The following is a 24,676-nucleotide window of genomic DNA, read 5'->3' as shown; positions in this document are numbered from 1 at the left end:
AGCTATTCCAAGAGATCTTGAACACGGTAAACACGTTAGTAAATCGGTTACTGTGCAATTTGACATCGGCTTCTTGGACACTAATATCGGTTGACATCTTGTAACCGAATACAGTAAACAAGTTTGAATTTCTGCCTAAAATCATTTAAACTCGTGTGCCACCAAGATGAAAGAACAAATCAGACGGATTATATGACTAATTTCTTGCGACACGTCATAGAGAAATGGATGGTTTTATTTGTTATATAAGTAATGCTGTTTAGCTCTCTTCGTCTTTACTTTGGCGCATATTTGTATGGTCAAGTAGTGTATGAAGGGCAGGTGCCGCAGCTGGAGATGAAACAAAGAAACAAAAGAATCCTACCAATTTCGTCCCGAATGTTCGAAAAAGCCCACAATAATAATAATAATAATACTTTTTATCAACTATCCAAAATTTTTTCTTCTTCTCTTTAGACAAATTATGTCGAGGATGGCAAATTCCTTGAGATTCCTAACCCATAATACGTTCTACGTTTTTTTTTCTTCAATTTTCTGTTTCATGATGCTGATGACGACGATGATGGTATCGATTTGTAATGGTTTCTTTTCATCCGATTTTATTTTACTTGTTCTCGTTTTTCCAGTTCAACTCGTCAGTGTCAGCGAAATATAATTAGCAGCTTTACTGCATTGAAATGACTGCTTTTCCTTATCATGCGACGCTTCACTGCACACACTTACTATAACAAGGAGATTAAGTCCTGCGAAGAAATGGTGTCCCGTAATTTAAACGATATCGCTGAAAAAAAGCAACACATATTCATATGGATTTTAAAAACAATAACCGCGGGTATCTGTTGTTGTAATATAATTTTGTTGACATCAGTAATCGAAGTCAAGTCAACATTAACCAGCTTGTTTATTTAATCAGAGTGAAAACTTAGCCAAAGGCATGTTGATTTAATATGGAAAGTAGGTCAAACTATTCGATTTATGCATACGCAATCCTATTTTTGGAAATAGGTAAAAACCACAGCAATATTTATATAGGATACAACTTGTCTCATGTAGAATCTGGCACGAGTGCTCGTGTCAAAATAACATTTTATCTACCGAATTGAATAATTTCTACATTTGATGGTCTTGGCGGGGAAATGATTAAAATTATTTATAGGGTTCATAAATGTTATTTGAAATGAGAAAATGTAAAAGTCAGTTTATCACAAATACAAAATCAGGTTTTATTTAGTAATTCTGAATGTTGTTACATGTAGTGTCTTCAAATGATCCGATTTTATTCAGTTGTATTGAAATATTGACGATATTTTATTAATCAGTTACGCCACAATATATATATATATATATATATATATATATATATATATATATATATATATATATATATATATATATATATGTGTGTGTGTGTGTGTGTGTGTGTGTTTATTATTAATTATACCACCAACACAAAGAGAAATGGGCGAACAGAAGTGAAGGATTACAGGAAGAAATAATTATGTAACAGACGATCTTAAAAAGAGGGATCTCGATGGGAATGGTTAACGTAAACCATCAATGTAAACCACATTCAGTTTATTATTTTCCCAAATCAGCATGGGCATGTTTTCTGATTGTCGTCACCCTGACATTCATTGATACGTGTCATTGTCGTGTGTAAACCTAAAATATATAGACGCGAGTTAGAGAAATGTCGGTCAGTGCAACAGAAAACAAAGAAATGGTATGCTATCGTTCATTGAAAATACGTATGTCGGTCAAGAATCCAGTCGCTGAATAATGCAGTCAAGGGACAGACTACATGATCGTCTCAATAAACAGGGTGGGGGTGTGATGAAATACTTAATCATGTTTTGTCTACGCACATTCGTGTAAACAAATTGATTTCATCCTTTGGGACGGCATTAAAGTGATGTGTATTCCCGAAAAATAATAGTAGTGAAACCACAGGCTGCATCACTTGATCGGTATACAAGACAAACCAATGATACAAAGAATGACTCATGGACTACTGATATCAAGCCATGGTCTACTGCTGTTAATGGCCATTGGTCATTCTTACTAATGATCATAGGTTCTTGGTGTATGTTGTATACCGATCAACCAACAAGCCAACATATGCCAGTCGCTCCCAAAACAGGCTCTCATTGGTAAGAAACATTTTGATACATAAATCTTTATCATATAACCTTAGTTTGTGGCGCTATATAAAAACCTTACAGTGATGGTGCTCCGTAAAATCCACAACAACCAATAGAAAAAATAGCAATGTTCGCGTATACAGAAAATAAACTTGGCCGACTTTCCAGATGAAGTCAATATGTTGCCGTTTACCGTTTTCGCTCTATGGGTGAATAAACAAACAAGTGAATTCACGTTGACCAAACTTCGATTGTTGACGTCATTAGAATTAAATTAAACAGAAATTAGGTAAATTTGTTTTCTTTTCCTCATGTATGTATGTTTTTCATCTACATCGTTCAAATATCGATATGCGTTGTTTCATCTGACGTAAGTTCTTTCTCACATCAAGCGTATTACAGAAGCCTCAACTCGTGGAATGAAATGAAGTAAAATAAAACACTATATACAGCCGTAATTATTGTTCTGTGTTTGCATATGTTAAGTGTATCTTCCCATTTTTTCGTGTGCTTGTTGACATTTCTCGCGCTCCCGTATTAGAGAAACAGAAACGAAACGATCTAGCTGTTAATTTTTTGGCCAGCTTGTACATCTTTCCCCACTGTCATTACGTCAGTATTAGACGGTAAAACGAACTCACCACGTACTCTGAGAGATATATCTTCCATTTTTTTTAAATCTATAAATGTTGCATATCCGGTGCACGCCATAAATTTATTATTTAATTAACGTCGAAACATTTCACAGGCATACAATGAGAATCTATAACTGTTTCTATAATCTATAACTGTTTCATCAATTTCAGTGAAGCTGACCTTTCTGACTCACCAGATGGAGAATGAACACAACAGAAACATATAAAACCAAAAGCACGTGAGCGTCGAGTAGCAATCAACATATTTTTTGTCAAAAAAGTAATGTAGAAGCTTATATGTAGAAACTTGTGAACTTCTGTCATATATTGAACATACAACTGTCAGATACTCTCACTGAAAATTAGTTTTGCATGCAATAATTTTTGTAATCGTCACCCCAAAGTGCATAATTATTTTATATTTGCTGAATTACGGCAGAAATCGCACGTTTTCAGACTCAAAAGAAAAATCGGAGACAACGGTTTAAAGTTTCTCGTTGTTTTGACAGCACACAAAAAGACAACTGAATATGTCAAACAAACATCTTTTATGTCTACAGTGTCGAGGATGACGACTTTCTTCGCATAAATCTTGTGGTCTTGTTGAAAAGAGTACTAATGCAAACTTAATCGTGAATTAATTACTACAAATGCTTAGCAAAATGTAGCAATTTTGTAAAGTGATAACCTATTTTCGGAAGGTATATGTATTCCTTTCTCTATCTCCTAACTCCGGCGCACACAATACGTTAAACCGTCTAGTATTGTTCACATGTGACTATTTGAGAGTCTCCGCCAAAATCTCAGCTGGCTTTCTTCAAGAACTGTCTACCTTTGCACTCCGATTATATTTCAACACAAGATCAAAGATTAAGAACCCATATAGCACATCCATGTTGGGACAACTCTGCACCAACTTTGGCTCCCTAAATGAACATCATTCTGTTTGGCTATCTTGTCTTTCTAACGTTGGCCCAACTGGGAGCATTGTTGAACCAAGGTTTTACAACATCAATATTTTATGCTGATCCGTCTGGCCAACGGTGAACAGACATGATGGCCCAGCAGAGAGCCAGCGAACAAAATGATGTTAGTCTAACGTCATTTAGTGAAGTAGAGCTAAAGCTAAAGAGTAAAATTTAATCCGGAAGATAATTATTACGTACTGAACCGTTCAAACAAGTACTCTGCTTCACATACGGGTTCATAAGATCTAGTTTCAAGAGGCGTGTCGAGGTTTATTTTATACACAGAGATTATGAAACTTAGAAAAACTTGGTACAATATTGGGCCAACTCATAATCAAACGTCGGCATTGCAACCACAGAACAATATTGGCTATACTAACCTTTTTCCAACATCTAAATTACAACAGCTGAACAGCGTTGGACCAACTAGTGCTTATGTATGTATGTATGTATGTATGTATGTATGTATGTATGTATGTATGTTATTGTTCTAGGGTTTAACGTCGTTTTTCAGCACAAGATAGGCTATACATGGCGGCCAGTATAACTGGTGGAGGAAGAACCCTGGAAAACCCCGGGAAGAACCACCTACCCACGAGAAGCTACTGGCAGGCTTTCCCACATACCCACGTTAGCTGAGCCATGGACTCGAACCCATGCAGACAGAGGTGAGATGGCAGTGATCCGGAACGGTGAGCGCTTTAGACCACTCGGCCACTCGGGGCCCCCTGTATGTATGTATGTATGTATGTATGTATGTATGTATGTATGTATTCATACAATCGTGTAGACGATGTCTTTGTGTATGGATGGTCTTGATATGAAAATAAATATGATTGTTTATTGTGCTAGTTGTTCAGTGAACGCATTTACCGTGTTTACGATCTGTTACACCAGAGAGGAATGACCGTACCTATACTTCAACCTCATCGGTCAGGGTCAATGTAGTTCGAGTTTCCTCTGACACGTGACTAGGGATGCAGATAGCCAGATCCAGGTCAATTCTCAGCAACGATGTACATTCGTCTCGTCTGTCAGCTGATTAAAGACATAACGAATGCTATGATCTCATTTTCTGAGAAATTGTATTCCTATCGATTTCATGCGGGTGTTTCTCGGTGAAAGTTCGTTCAAGTTTGCTGGGCCGGCTAGTAAGCGGCTACCCCATGCCAACACCAAATGGTGTCGGTAAATTCCAACTTTCGACAGGGAATAGACTCTGACCCTACACTCCAACATAAATGTCCAAATATCAAAAATGGGATGGCAAGTCAGAGGAAACTCGGGACTTGGGTCAATGTAACTTTGTTCCTGACATTGACCGTTACAGACCAGTGATAACCTGAAATATGATGTCGCGTCAATTTTGGAATGCATTGACACACTATAAACTATATAAGCGTGACATCGGTTATGACCTCTAAACCGCAATCGCTAATTTTATATGACCTGTACTTGATAGGCAGACGACATTCAGTCTTGACTTTATCACTGGACCTTTACATGCAAAATGCAAAGTAATTATATATCCGGTTCGCGCAACGCTTTGCTTCCCATGTTCGTTCTGAGCAAGTTCTGTAAGAGAGAGAGAGAGAGAGAGAGAGAGAGAGAGAGAAGCCTGTCTTAATCATCACATATATTTTGAACCGAAAGGCTAGTCGACTGAACGGTTGCTAGGTCACTGGTTTGATGCTTTGAACTTCGAGTACACTCCTAGACACACGTAAACACTTATGGATCCTGTTTTGATGACATACTCTAATACAGACGTATGGATCCCGTTTTGCTGAATACAAGTTACACACAAATTACGTTTCACAGCAGTATGTCATGCAAATAAAAAAAGTCAGGCTCGTACACAATTTTTGCAAACTTGTAGATTAAACCAGATTTTAAGTCTTTTATTGGCGTTTAGATCGAATTAGAAAAACCAATGCCATGCTTCCTCTTTAGACATTAAATTAGATCGAATTAGAACAACCAAATGCCATGCTTCTTCTTTAGACATTAAATTAGATCGAATTAGAACAACCAGTGTCATGCTTCCTCTTTTGACATTAAATTAGATCGAATTAGAACAACCAATGTCATGCTTCCTCTTCAGACATTAAATTAGATCGAATTAGAACAACCGATGCCATGCTTCCTCTTTAGACATTAAATTAGATCAAATTAGAACAACCAATGCCATGCTTCCTCTTTAGACATTAAATTATATCGAATTAGAACAACCAATGCCATGCTTCCTCTTTAGACATTAAATTAGATCGAATTAGAACAACCAATGCCATGCTTCCTCTTTTGACATTAAATTAGATCGAATTAGAACAACCAATGTCATGCTTCCTCTTCAGACATTAAATTAGATCGAATTTAGAACAACCAATACCATGCTTCCTCTTTAGACATTAAATTAGATCAAATTTAGAACAACCAATGCCATGCTTCCTCTTTTGACATTAAATTAGATCGAATTAGAACAACCAATGTCATGCTTCCTCTTCAGACATTAAATTAGATCAAATTTAGAACAACCAATGCCATGCTTCCTCTTTAGACAATAAGTAAAGAACATAAGAGCACAAATTTAATCTTTTATTTTCAAAGAAGCTAAATACTATAATCAGCTATATTGTTTCTAAATCACTTTTTTGGGCGTGTATATAGTTTTGTTTTACTTCATTTTAAATTCCATGAACTGACGCTTCCTTAACAAACTTGATATAAGAAAGTGCTAACGTCAGTTAAACAGTGCACATCGGTATTTGAAAGATGTCGCTCAAAAACGGATATATACATATGGACAAGAAAACAAGTTGACCCCATTTTTGTTCAGTTTAATTCTAATGACGTCTGCAATCGAAGTTCGGTCAACGTGTGCTCACTTGTTTATTCACCCATAGACCAAAGAGGGTAAACGGCAACATACTGATTTCATGTGGAGAAGTCAGTCATGTTTATTTTGTGAATACACGAACGTGGTTCTTTTTTGGTTGGTTAATTATGGATCCTACGGCACACTATCTATGTAAGGTTGCATATAGCGACACAAGCTTTGTTATATGATAAAGATTTATGTCAAACAAGTTTCTTACCAACGATAGGCTATTTTTGGACGGGCTGGCACAGGCTGGCTTGTTGCTTGATCGGTATACAACATACATCAATAAGAGGAAGAACCTATGAACTAACAGAGCATTAGTAAGAATGACCAATGGCATAATAATAGTCCATGGTCTAATACTAGTTGGTATGACTGGCTTGTGCATTGATGTAGCGTGTGGTTTCACTACTCGTATTTTTCTGGAGTACACATCACTTAATGCCGTCCCAAAGGACTTCATGTTTATGTACAGTGTGACAAAACTATTACCTGGCTGTGAGCAATTTGTTTACATGAACGTGCATAGAAAAACATAACTTTGTTTATCACCACACCCTCACCCTGTTTATTGAGACCATCGTGAAGTCTGTCTTTTGACTGCATTATCCAGCAAACTGGATTCTTAACCGATATACATGTTTTCAATAAACAATAGAATACAATTTCCTTGTTTTCTGTTGCATTGACCGACATTTCTCTGACTGGCCCTTTTATACATGTTAGGTTAACATCCAGCAAGGACACGCACACATGAATGTTAGGGTGACGACACTCAGTCAAGATGCCCAGGTTGTTGTAGAAAAATAATATGCTAATTCTGGTTAACTTCGATGGTTGATGTTGACCACCCCACCCAACCCAATCCCTCTTTTTTAAATCATCTGTTAAAGAATAAATTCTTACTGTAATCCTTCGCCTCTATTCTCTTTCTTTCTTGTAAGAGATATAAATTGCTCTCTAACCCAAAAGTCATGTGGGAGGGGTATATAGATGTGGAAGGGGTCTATAGTTGTGTGTGTATGTATGGGGTCTATTGTTGTGGGAGGCGTATTTTATTGAAAAGTGTTGATATGCACATCTCCATAGTTGAAACAAACACACACAAAAATATGAAGATGCAGTTAAAAATGCAAGCATGCAGGAGGTATGACGAGTTCAAAATTACTAATAATAACGATTGGTCGTGTGTGTGTGTGTGTGTGTGTGTGTGTGTGTGTGTGATTTGGATTTTTAACGTAGCTTTAACAATTTTTTAGTCATATCGCTACAATGTCTGCAGTGTGACAGTTTATAGTGATGTCTAGCACTGGGGCATCATGCCGCAGACATGTAGCATGATGTCCCACCCAGTCACATTATCCTGACACCAGACCGACCAGTCCTAACACTAACCTCTTAATGCTGAGCGCCAAGCGAGGTAGCTGTTAGTACCATTTTTGTAAGTCTTTGGTATGACTCGGCCGGGGATCGAACCCACGACCTCCCGCATCCGAGGCGGACGCTCTAACCACTAGGCCACCGGAGCGGTACGATTGGTCGTGGTCCTTTTGGTGTGGTGAGGGGTAACGGTAAAGAAGCATTAGAAAAACAATTGTTTGAATATTATATTATATTATATTATATTATATTATATTATATTATATTATATTATATTATAACACATAGCAATTTTATATCGGTTAATGTGATTTTGCACGGAATTAAATCCGTGGCATGTTTCATGTGGTAGGGACTTGATTGATTTCTAATGAGGTTCCGTTTGATAACTACGTCAAACGAAACTGGACATGGGTGAAGAATGTGATTTCTTTATCAAAATATCAAGAGCTGAAATGTTGCAGAAGCAGCGTTTGTACTTGCTTAAATATTTGTTAAAAGTTAAAATTTTGCAGAGATCGGTATATTAAGGGAAGCGGGAAAAATGTAAAATTTTCCAGCTCTGGTGGAGCCTATGTTTATAATGGCGGTTAGATATATATATATAAGTTCTGATTGGATAAATTAACGGTTTGGAGTGTATTTCGAGGGGAAAGTCTCGTGTTTTAAAACTGATTTAAACCGAAAAACAGGTAATCTAAGCTTTTGCGCTTGGCGAAAAGATCTTGACTCTGAGGGTGGGCGAGTACCTTGCTTTGAAGTTCGCTCTCTTTTCCCTTTATCAGAACCGTCCCCTTACATCCCTGGTTGCGTGTTTCTCAAAGACTCTCAACTATACGTTCCTTGGACAAACTTTACGTACAAGTTTAAACAGAAATTAAAAACGGTAATCGTCAAGAGCCGGAAACGAAAGGGTTTATAAACAATCTTTGTAATCAATTACTCAGGAAATGATAAATAATCTCTTATTTTAAATGCTTCATTAAAACAAATTTTCGCTAGTGAATATATTACTTTCCAGTTACTAGAAGTTAACAAATTAAGTGTACTTGTGCACGGATGGTTTAGTCAAGAGTTGTTTGCTTGGTTCTTATGGGTTTAACACCATTTTTCTGTACCTGATAGTCTATACGTGGCGGTCTGTACATTTGGTGGAGGAAGACCCCGTAAAACACACGGTTAGAACCACCGGCCCACGAGAAGCTACTGGTAAACTTTCTCGCATACCCGTGACCTCTCCAGTGACCTAGTGGCTATAGAATCCGCCTCGGATGCGGGAGGTCGCCGGTTCGAACCCCAGTCGAATCATACCAAAAATTTATAAAAATAGTACAAACAGCTGCCTCGTTTGGCGCTCAGCATTAAGAAGTTAGCGCTAGGACTGGTTGGCCCGGTGGCAGGATAATATGATTGGGTGGGACATGATATTACATGTCTGCATCATGATGCCCCAGTGCTAGACATCACTATAAACTGTTACACTGTATACATCATAACGATATGACTGAAAATTGTTAAAGCTACGTTAAAAATCCAAAATACACACATTCTCACACACCCACGCTGGCCGAGCCGGAGATTAGAACCCGCGCAGACATCGATGAGATTGTCAGTGATCTGCAACGGCGATCGCTTTTATTAGGATACAGAACTTCATAAGCTTTTGCTGTCCGCAATAAGCCCGATGAAACTATTTTCAACTTCAATCGCTACAAAGACTATTTTCAACTTCAATCGCTACAAAGACAAGGTAAACCGTACAGTCAACAGCTATTAATCAACTTAAGCGGAGTTGGGCTGAGAATGTATCTGACGAAACAGACATTGCCACGTACCAGGAAGAAATGAACCGCCGTCTTGTATGTTTAAAATATGAAAAGCAAGTGATTGATAGGATGTTGCCCGATGCCTATCTAAGGCAAACAACACTTTTTACTAAACTTTATGTTAGAGGTAAAAATAGTGGTGGTGTCACCGTTGTTGTTAAAGATAAGTTATTGACATCTGGCTGTGTGAGATTCGTATTGTTGTGTGAATTTACTTCAACATTTATGTAAATTGTTGTATAATCAGGAGCAGGTATCCAGCAGAATACTCTAAATGCTTAAATCATCAAACGAATACGGACGTGTTATATGAGCATCAAATGTGAGAGACAGATGAATTTGCTATGGTGTTGGATTTGTACCGGTAACGCAAGACGATAGAGATGTTGATGTATTTCTATAAACATATTTTCTCAAGGTGTCTAGAATTAATGATAACCAGTCTCTAGAAGAAAACGTATGACTTTATGTCAACACAAACACTTTGTTTATTCAAAGACTGGCATTATTATCCGCCATTTTCAGTGTAGACAAAAAATAAATATTTTCTGGATAGATTTTGGTTTTTGTATATGTTATTGCATTATGGGCCAGTGTCGTAGATCACCAAATAAAGAATCTTGAATCCGTACTGAGCATAGATTCGGAGCTGTACCTTTATTAGTAGACAAATGTAGTTTAGTCGGAGAACTGCACTTGTTTCTATAAGGAACGTTGAATAACAAACAGTACACCGATGCTAAAGAAAATAAACTCTATATAGGAATGTTGAAAAACAATGCATTCTGTGACAACAATGGCACATTCATTTTGTTTTGTTAACTTCTGTCCTTAGCGACTGAATTAGAACATAAGTGTAATTTTCACAATAGACAATGTTTTCCTTTGATTTTCTCGATGTCACTTCTTACTAATCTGCAGCGTTTACACGTGCAAACAGTTTTGTTCAGTTTAGTGCCTGTAAACGTTTACAAAATCGCTTAGAGACCGATAATTTCATTTTGCGGGAGCGGGGGGAATTTAACAGGCTCTCAAAAGCTAGACAAATGAACTCTGCACTGACTTCTAACAACAACAAAAATAATAAACTACTAAAGCCATTATATTAGAAAGAATGAACTTGAGCATAAAAAATACGCTGACTAAACAAAAAATATCTTCCCCTTAAATCGTCGGTCTTTAACCGTGTAAAAGAACATACATGTGATTGTCATTGACGCGGGAATATCAGTTCAAGTTCAATGTTTTCTTTCCACGTCTCTGCTTAAAACGACCATTTCGTAAAATCTTTTTGTTAATTGTTCTCGTAAAGTACGAATGTCTGTCGTATACAATCTTGCATTGCTAGGAATCAGCCTAAGTTTAAGAGAACTGGTTGTATCGCACATTTAACAACATTACACTTCAGTCAGAATTTGTTTAAACATTATTTACGATTGAAAAGCAATGTTGGTTAACAGATCCTTTATATTTAAAAAAAATAAATCCGTTTTTAGTTTATAAGCCAAATACAGTTTCTTATAATCATGGTAGGTTCTAGAAAAGCATCCTTTGCGCCTTTCCAAGCAGTGTGCCCGGTTACATGATCGATAATTTTATGTCCAAGAGTACAAAACAATATCATAACGATGCTATTGTTGGTTACTTAAGTCGTCAGATCAAAGACGTGTCTTAAAAAGTGAATCTCGTCAAAATACCCTGATACCTAGACAAAGTAAAATGTAGAGAATTTTCTTCTTGCTTTTACCTTGTTTTATGAAAGATTAGACTTACCTTCATATATGTCATCAAGCCTCTTTATTTCTAGTAAGTGTTCTTGATAACATGTCTCGAAATTTGTTAACCCATTGCAAATGTCCGCCATTTCAGTTTTGAACATTGTCCGCTACATAAACTTTTGTCCAATATATGAACTGATGATCTGATATGCGGTAGCTGAGAACACTGTGTTTTAAGGAACGTGCAGTCTATTTCTTCCACACTATAATAGTGTATTTTGTGTTTCTTTAATACCGTGTCACATAAAATTACAACATTTATTGTTACTTTATATAAACTGTATGCTATCTTGCTGTCTTTATATTTGGGTCTACATTTATACTCGACTGAATTATCTACTTTATCAATATTTATAAGCGTGAGGTAACTAGGTCACGCGTTCATCACGTGAAGTATCACGTGCATATTGTTGCACAATAAACTTTAATGAGTTACAAGGCATGAGTTTGTGACATATACCATTAGGGAAATCCTTTTGCAACACAGGCCTCATGGCAGCGCAAGTATCTGTTAATGAAGATGCCTTGCATAATATATATATATATATATATATATATATATATATATATATATATATATATATATATATATATATATATATATATATATATATATATATATATATATATATATTTATATGAGAGAGAGAGAGATAAATATACACCATACTGAAAGGAAAGTGCTATCCCTCGATTCTATAGAAGAATGCTTGATAATAGTAGGCAGAATTAATATTTTAATACAAATAATACTAACATACAGGTTAGAAAATGTTTAAGGTGATGTGTGCTTAGTCGTGAGGGAATGTGGGACTCGTGTGTGCAGCAAAGGCGATGGGTGACGTTCATCCGCAGACCTGTGTTCGAATTTCCGTAGAGTACGAATTAAAAATTCTCTAACCTGTATGATAGTACTATTTGTATTAATAAAATTATAAAACTTGGTGCCAAAGTAGGTCTGTATAAAAAGAACACCCCATGTGATGTGAGCAACTGCCCTCTTAAGACAGACGAATGCTAGCAATATGTTTTCATTTTCGCCGATAATTAGGCGAAATTGCTCTTTGAAAAAAGGTAGCTATGTTGGAAATGGTCTTGCTTACCTTCGTTACCTTAGCAGTGTGGACATATCATCTCTTTTGGTTGATCGCTTGCTTGTATGTGTGTGTCTCTGTGTGTGATTTGGATTTTTTTAAGGTAGCTTTAACAATTTTTTGCAGCGTGGCAATTTATAATGATGTCTAGCAATGGGGCATCATGCCGCAGACGTGTAGCGTGATGTCCCACCCAGTGCTAACACTAATCTCTTAATGTTGAGAGCGAGACAGCTGTTAGTACCATTTTGATAAATCGTTGGTATGACTCAGCCAGGGTTCGAACCAGCGACCCCACGCATCTGAGGCGGAGCGGTCCACCAGAAGAAGAAAAAATCTCTGTTCAACTGCCATTTGTCTCTAGGCTGTCAAGTTTTCTCTCTTCCAGAAGTATCATTGGACACTTAGTTTAAGGGTATATCATTTGAAGTTGAATAAAAATGCCAATTTTGTGTTGTTGTTGTTGTCATTGTTGTTGTTGAGTGTAAAATAGCAATGGTCCAAATGATGTTACGAACGAGCCATCCATTTTCGGTTTGTGCCTTTTCTGTCAATATTGTTAAGTGCTCATACAAAGTAATCAATCATATCGCGAATACTATAATAATGCACTTTAACAGTTTATCTAGCGTGCGTTGTGTCTGTGAACCACTGTACAGTGTATCCGGAAGCCACTGTACAGTGTATCTGGAAGCCATTGAAAATTATGTTTGGGACCCATGTTATATTTATCATCAATAATAATCAGAACAATAATTTTGAAACTGATGTTCGTCCAAACCATTCTACTCCAGGATATATATTGGGCAAAGTCATTGCAGATCGAAGGTCATGTACCAGACAAAATGTTGATATCCTGTCTGAGTTACATAGATATACAATGTAAAGCCGTAATCCTTTCTTTGCGTGTTATACCAAGTGTTTGGGTGCTGGATTTAAATATATATAAATGCAGAAGTTGAATATTCAGGAAACAACATGGATTAGAATCATTAAAGAAATAATTTGCTTTATTTTACTTTTGATGCATCAAATTGCTAAGATAATATGTATGTAAACTGGACACACAAATGACCCACAGCCTGCAATGGAAAGTAATTATCGTGACATTTTGCTATATTGATCAGGGAATGTGTATTTTCGTATTGGTCAGGGAATGGCTAGTATACAAATTATATAGCATGTAGTTGGGCTTTTTAGTTCATTGAGGACTTGGAAGCAATGTCGGAAAGAAAGAAAAAGACATCAGAGCACGCAGACTGACTGCCAACATTAGCATCAGATATTTCCTAAATGGTTCACACTGAAAAACATTGTTATCATTGGTAAAATATATTTCGCTGTAGATCGCTCATTTCGACACGTCCAATTAAAATGCATTAGAACCTCAAATCCGACTGCATTTTGTGGAATATGCTACATTTCACTTAAAGGCTGACCATTAATACCGGTTTATCGCAAAATAGTACATTCTTCTTGGAGGGTACTATTATAGGCAAAATTAGGTCACAAAGACCTACCTTTCAGCAACAAGTGAACACATACGCTTCTTCATATAGCCATGAATTTAGCTGAGTGTGTTCATATATGAAATCGCTCAATAGGTAGGAATCGTTAAAAACTGTTTCAAGCAATATTTCACTATTGAAATGTTCCTACTCCAATCATTTTTCTGTGGCATTACATGTAACTCATACACTGTGGCATGTATGGTCATGTAACCTGATGTGAGCATTCACCTTCATAACCCATACACAGTAAATTGTGGTTGCAGTGATCAACAATTTTGGAGTAAACTCGCCAAGCTACGTTTTGAGAATATGTTCTTGGAAGTAGGCATAATTTCCTGTCATTCCATACCAATATAGACTTTACAATTATGAGAGGGAAGGATCTGTTGTTGCTGTTTTGGGTTTAATGTCATTTTCAGCACATGATAGGCTATACATGGCCACAGCATAACTGGTGAAGGAAGAACCGGAGAAAACCCAGGTAAGAACCACTGACTTAAGAGAAGGTACTGGCAGCTTTCTCACATAGCTACATTGGCCGAACACCAGACTCTAACCTAACCAATGCGGACAGAGATGAGATGGCAGTAATCGAAAACGTCGAGCGCTTTAGACCACTCAGCCACCCGGGACTCCCGAGAGGGAAGGAAGAGAAAAATCGTTAATTTAGATTGATTTCCCGAATGGGAAAACCCTGCAATAACCGTTTCAAGCTAAATTTCACTCGCGTCATCGCTTGGTACTTTTCTATAGTAATAATGGTCTTTTTGTTTAGTTCACACACACACACACACACACACACACACACACAATATCTAAATATTCCAACAGTATTTTAAGAAGTTTTTCGGGTTAATATGAAGTGGTGCGATATTTTTGTTGGCGGAGAGTAAAATCACAGCATTAAGTCCCGAGTCACAGAATAATAACCGTTGGTTTTGGCCAGCTTATTTTTCAAATCACTATTCTTGTTTCGGGATAAACATAATACTTATACTCGACGGAAGTGTATCACTAACAACCGCACAACACCCATTTGCTTAGACGCAATCAGAACTCGCAGTTCATTTTGATATTTAAAGAAGTGCAAAGAAACAATTGCTTGCTGCGAACAAGTTGAATATAAACGATTGGGGACTTAGTGAGTCACGCTTACCATAGGTAACACAAATTGAAAGATCTTTTATTATGAGAATGAATCCTATCGACAAAAAAAAATTTGCATTCATTCGAAGATGCGTCGTTTATCCGACCTACACACACACACACACACAAAAGATACACGCACATGCAGTCTAGTAGGTTTTTACAAAAAGAATAAAGAAATCATATTGCCTCTGTCGGGACAGCGGAAATAAGAACTACATACACTAATATGTTTGTTTCACCAGTCTTCCCTGACCAAGTGTAGTTTGTAATAAAATTGCATTAGCATTGCATACTCGAATCACGTTTGACCTTAACCTTCCTCTGCTCGTAGACAAAACTATTTGATATCATATCTGCTTCGATAGCGTGTCGTATTTATTTTTGGAAAAGCGGTCATTTGTACTCGGGTGCAATTAAAAACTGCTGGCTTGCAATTTAATTCGATCAATAAATTACCCATCGAACACTTCCACTTGTTTAATATTTCAGTTTAATTTTTTTTTTTTTTTTGACATCTTCGGGCTCGGGAATATACCGTCTACTCTGATAGTCAGGATGTACTTTAGCAGAATTAAAATAATTAACAAAAATAAAGATATGCAGTTAACATGTAAAATGGCACCGATAACGGCAAGCATTTAACTTTATTTATATTATTACAAGACTATACTTGATATCTTTCGTACATCTACAACGTATGAGAGGATAGTTACATTGTATGGAAACAGCATTATTTATATTGGTTAAAGTCGAAACAAATAAATGTGTGGATGAAGATATACCCACAAACCATGTTCTGCTTTAACATAGGAAAGTTAGTCTTTTACTTGCTTTCTTTTCTTAGTTTGCAGTTTTCTTTCTTCTCTGTTTTGTCTGTAAGGTATGTATGCATGTGTTGTTGTAGGCTTTAACGCCATATTTCAGCACACGATAGGCTATGCATGGCGGCCAGTATTAATGGTGAAGGAAGAACCCGGGAAGAACCACCGACCCACGAGAAGCTACGGGCAAGCTTTCTCACATACCCACGTTAGCCGAATCCTAGACTCGAACCCACGCAGACAGAGTGTATGTATGTATGTATGTATGTATGTATGTATGTATCTATGTATGTATGCATGTATGTGTGTATGTATGTATGTGAGTGTGTGTGTATGTATGTATGTGTGTGTGTGTGTATATATGTATGACTGACTGACTGACTGACTTTATTTCCTTTTCAGAAGAGATTTCATTCAGTTAATTTTTCGTTAATACAGAAAAGATAGGAACATAGCTTGACATTAATGAGCTTACAGTACACTACACACATATATACACACATATACATATATTCATACATACATGCACACATATACATATACATATACACACATATACACAAATATAAACACATGTACATATATATATATATATATATATATATATATATATATATATATATATATATATATATATATATACATAAAAATATAAAGAAACGTAAAGAAAACGCAATGTATGTATGTATATATGTGTGTGTGTGTGTGTGTGTGTGTGTGTGTGTGTGTGTGTGTATGTATGGGGGGGGGGCCGAGTGGTCTAAAGTGCTGTCCGTTACAGATCATTGCCATCTCACCTCTGTCTGCTGGGTTCGAGTCTCGGATTCGGCCAATGTGGTTTTGTGAGGAAGCTTGCCAGTAGCTTCTCGTGGGTCGGTGGTTCTTTCCGGGGTTTTCCCGGGTTCTTCCTCCACCATTAATACTGGCCGCCATGTATTGCCTTTCGGTTGCTGAAAAATGGCGTTAAACCCTACAACAACAACAACAACAACAATGTATGTATGTATGTATGTATGTATGTATACTACTAAAAGGATTTTACTTAAACTTGATCTATGAGGCACCCAGTTCTTGTACAGAATTGCTCGCCGCTTTCTCTTACTGATAGTGTGAAAGACGACTCGTGATAAAAGCTTTGTCCATTCTAAGTATCAGTCCGCTATGCCAGACGACTATCTTGTTACAGAAACAATTGTCTTTTCTGTGCAGAAGTCTACCAAACAGCAGGAAGCATATTAGAGAATTAATTCAACTGATTAAAGTTGTATCGTCAAACAGAGCCATATTGGAATGTTGTACCTGTGTGAAATTGACTCGAAGTTTTGTATTAGTGTGATATTGACTTGGAATCTTTTACAAAAGTGATATTGATTTAAAGTGTTGTACCTGTCTGATATTGACTTGAAATGTTTTAACTGTGTGCTCTTGACTTGAAATGTTGTACTAGTGTGATATTGGCTTGAAATGTTGTACCTGTACTTCTTTGTCTATTATCAAAGAATATAGACGGGTCAGATTTCTTTCTAATAAGACAAACGTTTGCTTCTTTCAAAGACACTGAAAAATTGGCGTCTGCAAAAGACGGATTAAAAAGTGAATACAGAATCGAGAGACTTCACTGTCTTGCGCAGGTTCGATGCAGTCTTGTATAATACCTGGGATAAATCAACGAAGTCTTTTAAAAAAAAAACGTATTCAAATAATACTTAATCCACCTATGCAAGAAGATATCACTCCGGGTGATGACTAAGCAAGGTGGAAACAAATCTGTGTGCACCATTGAGATCTAAATATAAACTTGTGTCTAGAAACAAATACAAACAGGTTCAAGGTAAATTGTAAACTACTGATCCAGTATTAATACTTGATATAAAAAATAATTTTGTAATCACATATTCAGTGGGCAGGGAATTAAACGGATAAAAGAAAATACTTTTTAAAGAGTTTTGTACTTTTTAATTTAAAGGCATTTTTGATTGGTCGACAGTAAGCTCAAGTTATTATACATAACGAAATAATATGTAATCATCGGATTCTCTTTAAAAGAATAAAAGAATGTTATAAACGACAAGAGAAAATAAGTTAAATATTTAAAATTTGTTTTAGACGTTTCAACTTATTATTATTATTAGTTTTGAGTAGTTTGTGCTTTTGAATGTGTGCATGTTTTGTTTTTCTTTTTGTTTTTCTATTAAAAATTTACTACATGTACTTTATATTTCGTAACGTATCTGATAAACACTTCCCACTGCTCTGTTTTACCTTATGACTTGGCTCACGTCTTTAAATGTATCTTTATCTTTTCTATTAAACCTTGCATTACAGCCACATGAAGGTATGTAGAAAAGTCATGAGTTTATGTCATGGTCAAAACCGATATATATCAAAGGTTATTTTTTCACGAGGGTTTCGAGCAATCTATTCATATGAGAACGTCGGCCGCTTAAGATCTTAAGACACATACGGGACAGTACATATGTACGTGTTTCGGAAGATACGTCTCAAAGGTGAAGTAGACTGGTTCACTGTCCCCATTTTTGGACTGGTTTAAAATGTAACTATTCAAGCTAAATGAATGACATAAGGGAATATAACGACAAGCCTTGACGGTATATCATTGGCCAAATTGATTATTGCACAACAATGATTTAAAGATGAACTCATTTACCCATTCTTAAAAATATAAACCCAGAAGAGGTGCACTAACGTATCACGCGTGTCCTTCGCCTTCCAGGAAGGCTCGACAAGGATTTGGATGTAAATAATGGAATGTAATTATATTTGGATAGGAATTGATACAAACTGAGTCGGCTCTGCTTACTAATTTCATAATATAAAAATAAAACAAGTAAATTGGATCTATAACAGCATGATGTATTATTCCGTGCTTCTTTTATTATATTTTGTCCTGTTTTATATTTTTGTTTGATTCTTTTCAAGTATCATTTTATGTATTTGATAATGTAAGTACTTGAAAACAAAAGTCTTTGTTATGTCAATATTGTTGCTAGTGGCTTGATTAATAATTAATACTTTTCAATAAGGACTTTGTTTCGTTCTCGTGTTTCGTTCTATGCCTGGATAGATCCATATATAGATAAACATATCGATATTCATAGATTTTCATATGCAAAACAAAAATATTTAATAATTCTGTTGGCACATTTTGAGGAGCAAAAAAGAGCAGAAGTTATGATTTACAGTTTAGCTCCATTTGATTCATCCACCCGGGATATTCAAAGATGAAAGGGTTAAAATAATTGGGTAACCTGAACATCTGGAATGGCAGCTGATTTGAACTGGACATGAAAAGAAGTGATAGTTTTTGGCTTAAAGATTATTAGAAAGGATAGTAGACGGCAATATCTTATATAATTTCAGAGATCTCTATAGTGAGAATCCACGCATTTCTGATTCTTAAATGTGCGTTTTCAAACTTTTGCCTACAGTGTTCTTTAAAATAGGTTTCAGCTTATGGAGAAACGTGTCTCTGGATTAAAATATTCAGTTCTACAGAAAGCTATAACCCTTTCGAAGTCTTTTCTAATATTCCTATAAAATTCTATACAATCCAACAGAAATTTATGTAAGTGCCATGTTCACCGTATTTAAGCAAAATCTCCTATCTTTCTGTGGATACGGACTGCATTTTAAATTCACCCTTTAATTTTCTGACAAAAAATTTCGAACTTGATTTTTAGTCTTTTTAGAAAATGTTTCTATATTTTTAAATGTCCAATTTAAAAAAATAAAAGTCTCTGTTTGCAATACTACTACTTCTTCTAATAATAAACTATCTTTAACGAGGATAATACATTTGGTCAGTTTTTTAATTCGCTATGTTACCTCCCCCCCCCAATAAAAATACAAGACCATGAACATAATCAAGTATCGTCGCACACTCACTCATACATATTTAACATAACATGAATGACAATGTGTGACTATATTGTGAAATATATGCAAATATGAACAATATTCAATATACAGGTACATACATTTCAGCATAAGTTGTACGTATTATATATATATATATATATATATATATATATATATATATATATATATATATATATATATATATATATATATATATATATATATATATATATATATATCGAATAAGATCCGGACGAGATCCGGACATACCATTTATGGAAATGATGATAAAGTTTTCTATTCAAATCTTTTAATATGTCATTCCAGCTGGTCAATAAAGAATTTCTATGATGGTATTTTAAAAGAAGCAAAGGAAGTAAAATTACGTATCCTCATTGGTAAGGAATTTCATAAAGTAGGTGCTGATACAGTAAATGAGCTTTTGTAATGACTGGTTTCCGACCACGCTATATGGAGATTGTTGTTAATCGTGGATCGGAGATTACGCTCAGTATTCGATGATCTTAGTTCAATTAGGTTAGAGATATAATCAGGAGAAAAACCATTCAAAGACTTATATATCATGATTCCTTTAAAATAAAGAATACGTTTTTGTATTGGTAGCCATTGCAGACGTGAAAAACAAAGCATTAGAGGGAGTCATAACAGGAAGTTTCAGTATTATTCGGGCTGCCCTTTTTTAGAGTTTATCAGTTCTGGACAGGTTATAATTGGATGTGTTTCCCCATATGGTACAGCCGTAATCTATCAATGGTTGTATATAACCCGAAAAATAAAGTTCAAGTGATTGGGGAGGCAGAAATTTTGAAAGCAATTTTAACAGAGTTATTATTTTGACTACCATTGCACATAGGTGATCGAAATGTGCATTCCAGCTGAGGTATTGATCAAATGTAGATACCAAGAAGTTTTTGATTTTTGACAATATATACATCTAAGCCATTTTGAGTTAGAAGTAAATTCATGATCAGTAGATAGACGCTGCCTTGTTCCGATTGTCATAATTTCATTTTATAGATGTTAATATGCATTTTGTTTTGATGACGCCAAATTGATATATTGTTGAGGTCGATTTGAAGTTTATTTTTAACAGAGTCTAGAGGTTTACCAGATAAATGCAATGTAGAATCGTTAGCAAAAAGATATGCGTTAGAATGCGCTGGATACAAGGCTTACTTATTGATAAATAGTAGAAACAGAAGAGGCCCTAATATAGATCCTTGAGGAACACCACTTAAGATATGACTTGGTTCGGATGTATATTTACCCGTACAAACAGCCTGGTGTCTGTTAGTGATTCACGACGTGAAACAAGCAACTAAGTTTGGAGAAACCTTGTTCGCTGAAAGTTTTTTAATGAGCGCCGAATGGTAAACCAAATCGAAGGCTTTTTTAAAATCAACGAAGATTGCGCCAGTAAGTTCGCCTGATTCTGCTGCTAGTAGCCATTGGTCTATAACTTTTGTCAATGTATTTTGGCATGAATGGTTCTGTAAAAAACCTGATTGTGATCTATGGAGAAGATGGTACTTGTCTAGATATCTGAAAATATGCTTGGTAAAACGTTTTTCAACAATTTTTGAATGTACGGATAGAACAGATATGGATCGATAGTTGGATGGGTCATTCTTTCCATTTTCCTTACAAATTGCGAATACTTTAGTTAACTTCTATGACTCCGGAATTTACAGGAATTGATACTCTAGTTCATTATTTGTTTCAACAACTGTGAGATTGATAAAGCCGAAATTTTCAGAGTTTTTTGGGGTGAATTCCATTTAGACCAGCTGCTTTGTGTGTGTCAAGTTTATTGAGAGTATTAAATGTGTCATTTATTGTTATTAAGGGAATGTTAAAACTAACATGATTGGGTACCCTTTCATTCACGAATTTAGTAAGTTTGTCTAAATTACGCTCTGTAGGATTATACCTGTCAAAAGTTTGGTATATAGTAGTAAAAAAAAGTGGTTCAGTTGGTTTGCAATATCGAGCTCATCAGTATAACTAGTGCCATCTACTATAATTTCACATGGAGCTAGAGGTGCAGGTTTCGTTGAAGTTAGATTTCGCAAGTGATTCCAGATGGATCTGTTATCGGAGTTTGATGTGATGGCTTCTTGGAAAAAGGAGCGTTTGTGTATTACAGTAAGTGACTTGACTTTGTTCCGCCACAAACGATAGTTTGTAAAGTCTTTGTATATATGATAGTAGTTTCGTTTGGGTTGTGCCTCTGCGATTTCATTATTATACCATTCTGGTTGTTTTGATCGTTTAATTCTTTTGATGCGTATGGGGGCGTGTTTATTTAGGATAGTAAGAAAACAGTGGTTCCAGATAGACAAGTCATAATCTGGGTCTATGTTAGGGAAATATATTGCGTTAATGTTTTGTGATAGTTCGGTGAGAAATTCATTTTTAGCAAAGTTTTTGAAACATCTGTATTGCGTGCAAGTGTAAGTTGTTTTTCTTTGCGCTCTGTTGCTTACGAATTGCTCATATAGAATAGTGATCACTAATAGGGAAACATGGTACGTTTATCTCGTAGAGATTGGTTGGAGGGGTAGTGTGGATGTGGTCGATCAGAGTAGGTACAGGCTGTTACTCTTGCTGGAGCATATGTTACCTGTGTAAGGTCTTGTAGTTGTATCATATGTAGCCATCTAGTGTTAGTATCAGACAGGAAATCAATACTAAAGTCCCCCATGATAATTACTTTATTGTTGGAAGATAAAGCAGCCTCCAACTCATGTTCAAATTGGTCAGTCCATGAGGAGAGAGAGTTTGGGGGTCGGTATGCTGAACAGATATAGATAGATTGACTGTTGAGGAAACATAACTCGATCCATATTGATTCTATAAAAGAAATTTCAAAATGTGTTCTTCTCTTGTATGTTAAGTTATTCGAAACGTACATCACTATCTCTCCTATGTTTTGTGGTAGATCTCGTCTTTCCAAAGAAAAGTTGCTAATAGACATAAAGCAGTCGGATACACTACAATCTAGAAACGTTTCGAAATGTCCAATTACTGCAATGTTGGGTTCATTTTGTATCGTAAGTATTAGTTCATCGATCTTTGGTAAGATGTGTCTTACACTGAGATTTATAGGTTGCAAACCTTTATTTTTCAGACCAAAGGATGTACAGTTTACATTTTTCTCAGTCGTTGTAGGAATGAAGACAGATTTATTAGTTATTCCAGAGTCTGAGGAAGACCCTTATAACCTTGGCATGTACAGTTAGAATTAGTACTTTGGACAGAGAGACAGTCGGAATAAATAATGATACTTATTATTGACTGAGGTATACGTATTATAATCTTTGTACCTAGAAGGGCATACCTAATGGTTATAATTATAGTTAGGTACATTACGTCTGTCATGTGCGTACTGTTGAATGATCGAAGGCTCACTTTTCCAAGGCCTTGTATAACGTTCGCGTCTGCCTCGATATCCATGCCTGCCATGTAATCTGTGTATTATGTTGGTGTTTCTGTTCCCATCCATTACGGGCTTGCATTGCATGTCTGGGGCTTTTCTGTCGCCTATGTCGGTATTGCGTAGTTGGGTAGTACTTACTCTTACTCACGTTGGGAGGTGTTGTTTTGAGTACAGGAGTAACACTGAATATGTTTAAATAGGTTTGCTGTGTCCATATCTTTCAGGTGGATCAGGTCATAGTGAAAGAAAGTAGATGGTAGCTGACTCGACGCTAGCAAAACGCTGTCGTGGTTTGATACACATGGTAGGTTGAAGATCTGCAAATATTTATCAGCATGTCATCATATTGCGTCATATCCATGTCACGTCTTGGAATAATGCCAGATATAACGACCTTGTCTTCTTTGACTAGCAATTGGTTGATGAGGGACATGTGTTTGACTTCAAACTGGTTTGATTCCAAATCTCTATCGGCGTCATTTTCACCTACTTGTACAATAACCGTATGGTAATTATTTAGGTCAAGTTTGTTCTGTTCTCTTCTGAGACTTCAGTGGTGGCATCATGATATGACTTCACGTGTACCTCACGTGACAGTCCTCTGGAGCTGATACCTTTCAGGAGAGATGATCATATAATCACTGTCTTTGTTGGTTTTGGAGGAGAACGACTAAGTCGATTTTGATCTGTTTGAGGATGTTCGCATCTTTCTTTAGCTCTTGTTGGTTTATCATTTGTTGGTTGACTCCTGTCGGTCTGACTAGTGGCCGTTTGATTATCTGACTTTGGGTATTTTGTATTAGTTTGTATCAGTTTGATTACATTTTCTCTTTTGTTCAACAATACAGCTGTTTTCTTATTTGTTTGAAGTTTGGCATCTAGTTTTTTGCTGTTTGATTTCTTCAAGTTGTAGTGAGGTTGATTTGTCATACACAACCATGCGTTTTGTGATGCTGGATATTTGGTCGTTTATGTTTGCAAATTTTGATTCCATAGTGTTTGCCAAAATTTGTATTTGGTCTAAAATGACCGTTGTACAAGCATGCATTTCATTTATTGAATCCTGAATCGTTCCAAGGTCTTTAGGTATTTTTCTACATAGAGTCCAGAGCCAGAATCATATTCGGTCTGTTTTGCTAATACCAACACAAGT

General features: G+C 36.1%; 1 protein-coding gene across 1 annotated transcript in view; it reads right to left on the bottom strand.

The window, feature by feature from the left end:
* The window catches only part of LOC149789243 (haloacid dehalogenase-like hydrolase domain-containing 5), a 29,711-nt gene extending 18,001 nt beyond the window's left edge, over positions 1–11,710 (bottom strand). The window contains exon 1 of the mRNA XM_089975417.1: positions 11,605–11,710. Coding sequence (XP_089831543.1) covers positions 11,605–11,710 — 106 coding nt within the window. The remainder of the gene's footprint in view (positions 1–11,604) is intronic.
* Positions 11,711–24,676: the final 12,966 nt, after the last annotated feature.

The sequence above is a fragment of the Sinohyriopsis cumingii genome, chromosome 11 (genome assembly GCF_028554795.1).
Source record: "Sinohyriopsis cumingii isolate HCF-2022 chromosome 11, ASM2855479v2, whole genome shotgun sequence".
NCBI lineage: Eukaryota > Metazoa > Mollusca > Bivalvia > Unionida > Unionidae > Sinohyriopsis > Sinohyriopsis cumingii.
The sequence above is the reverse complement of the archived record's forward strand: the minus strand, read 5'-3'. Positions and strand labels throughout refer to the sequence as shown.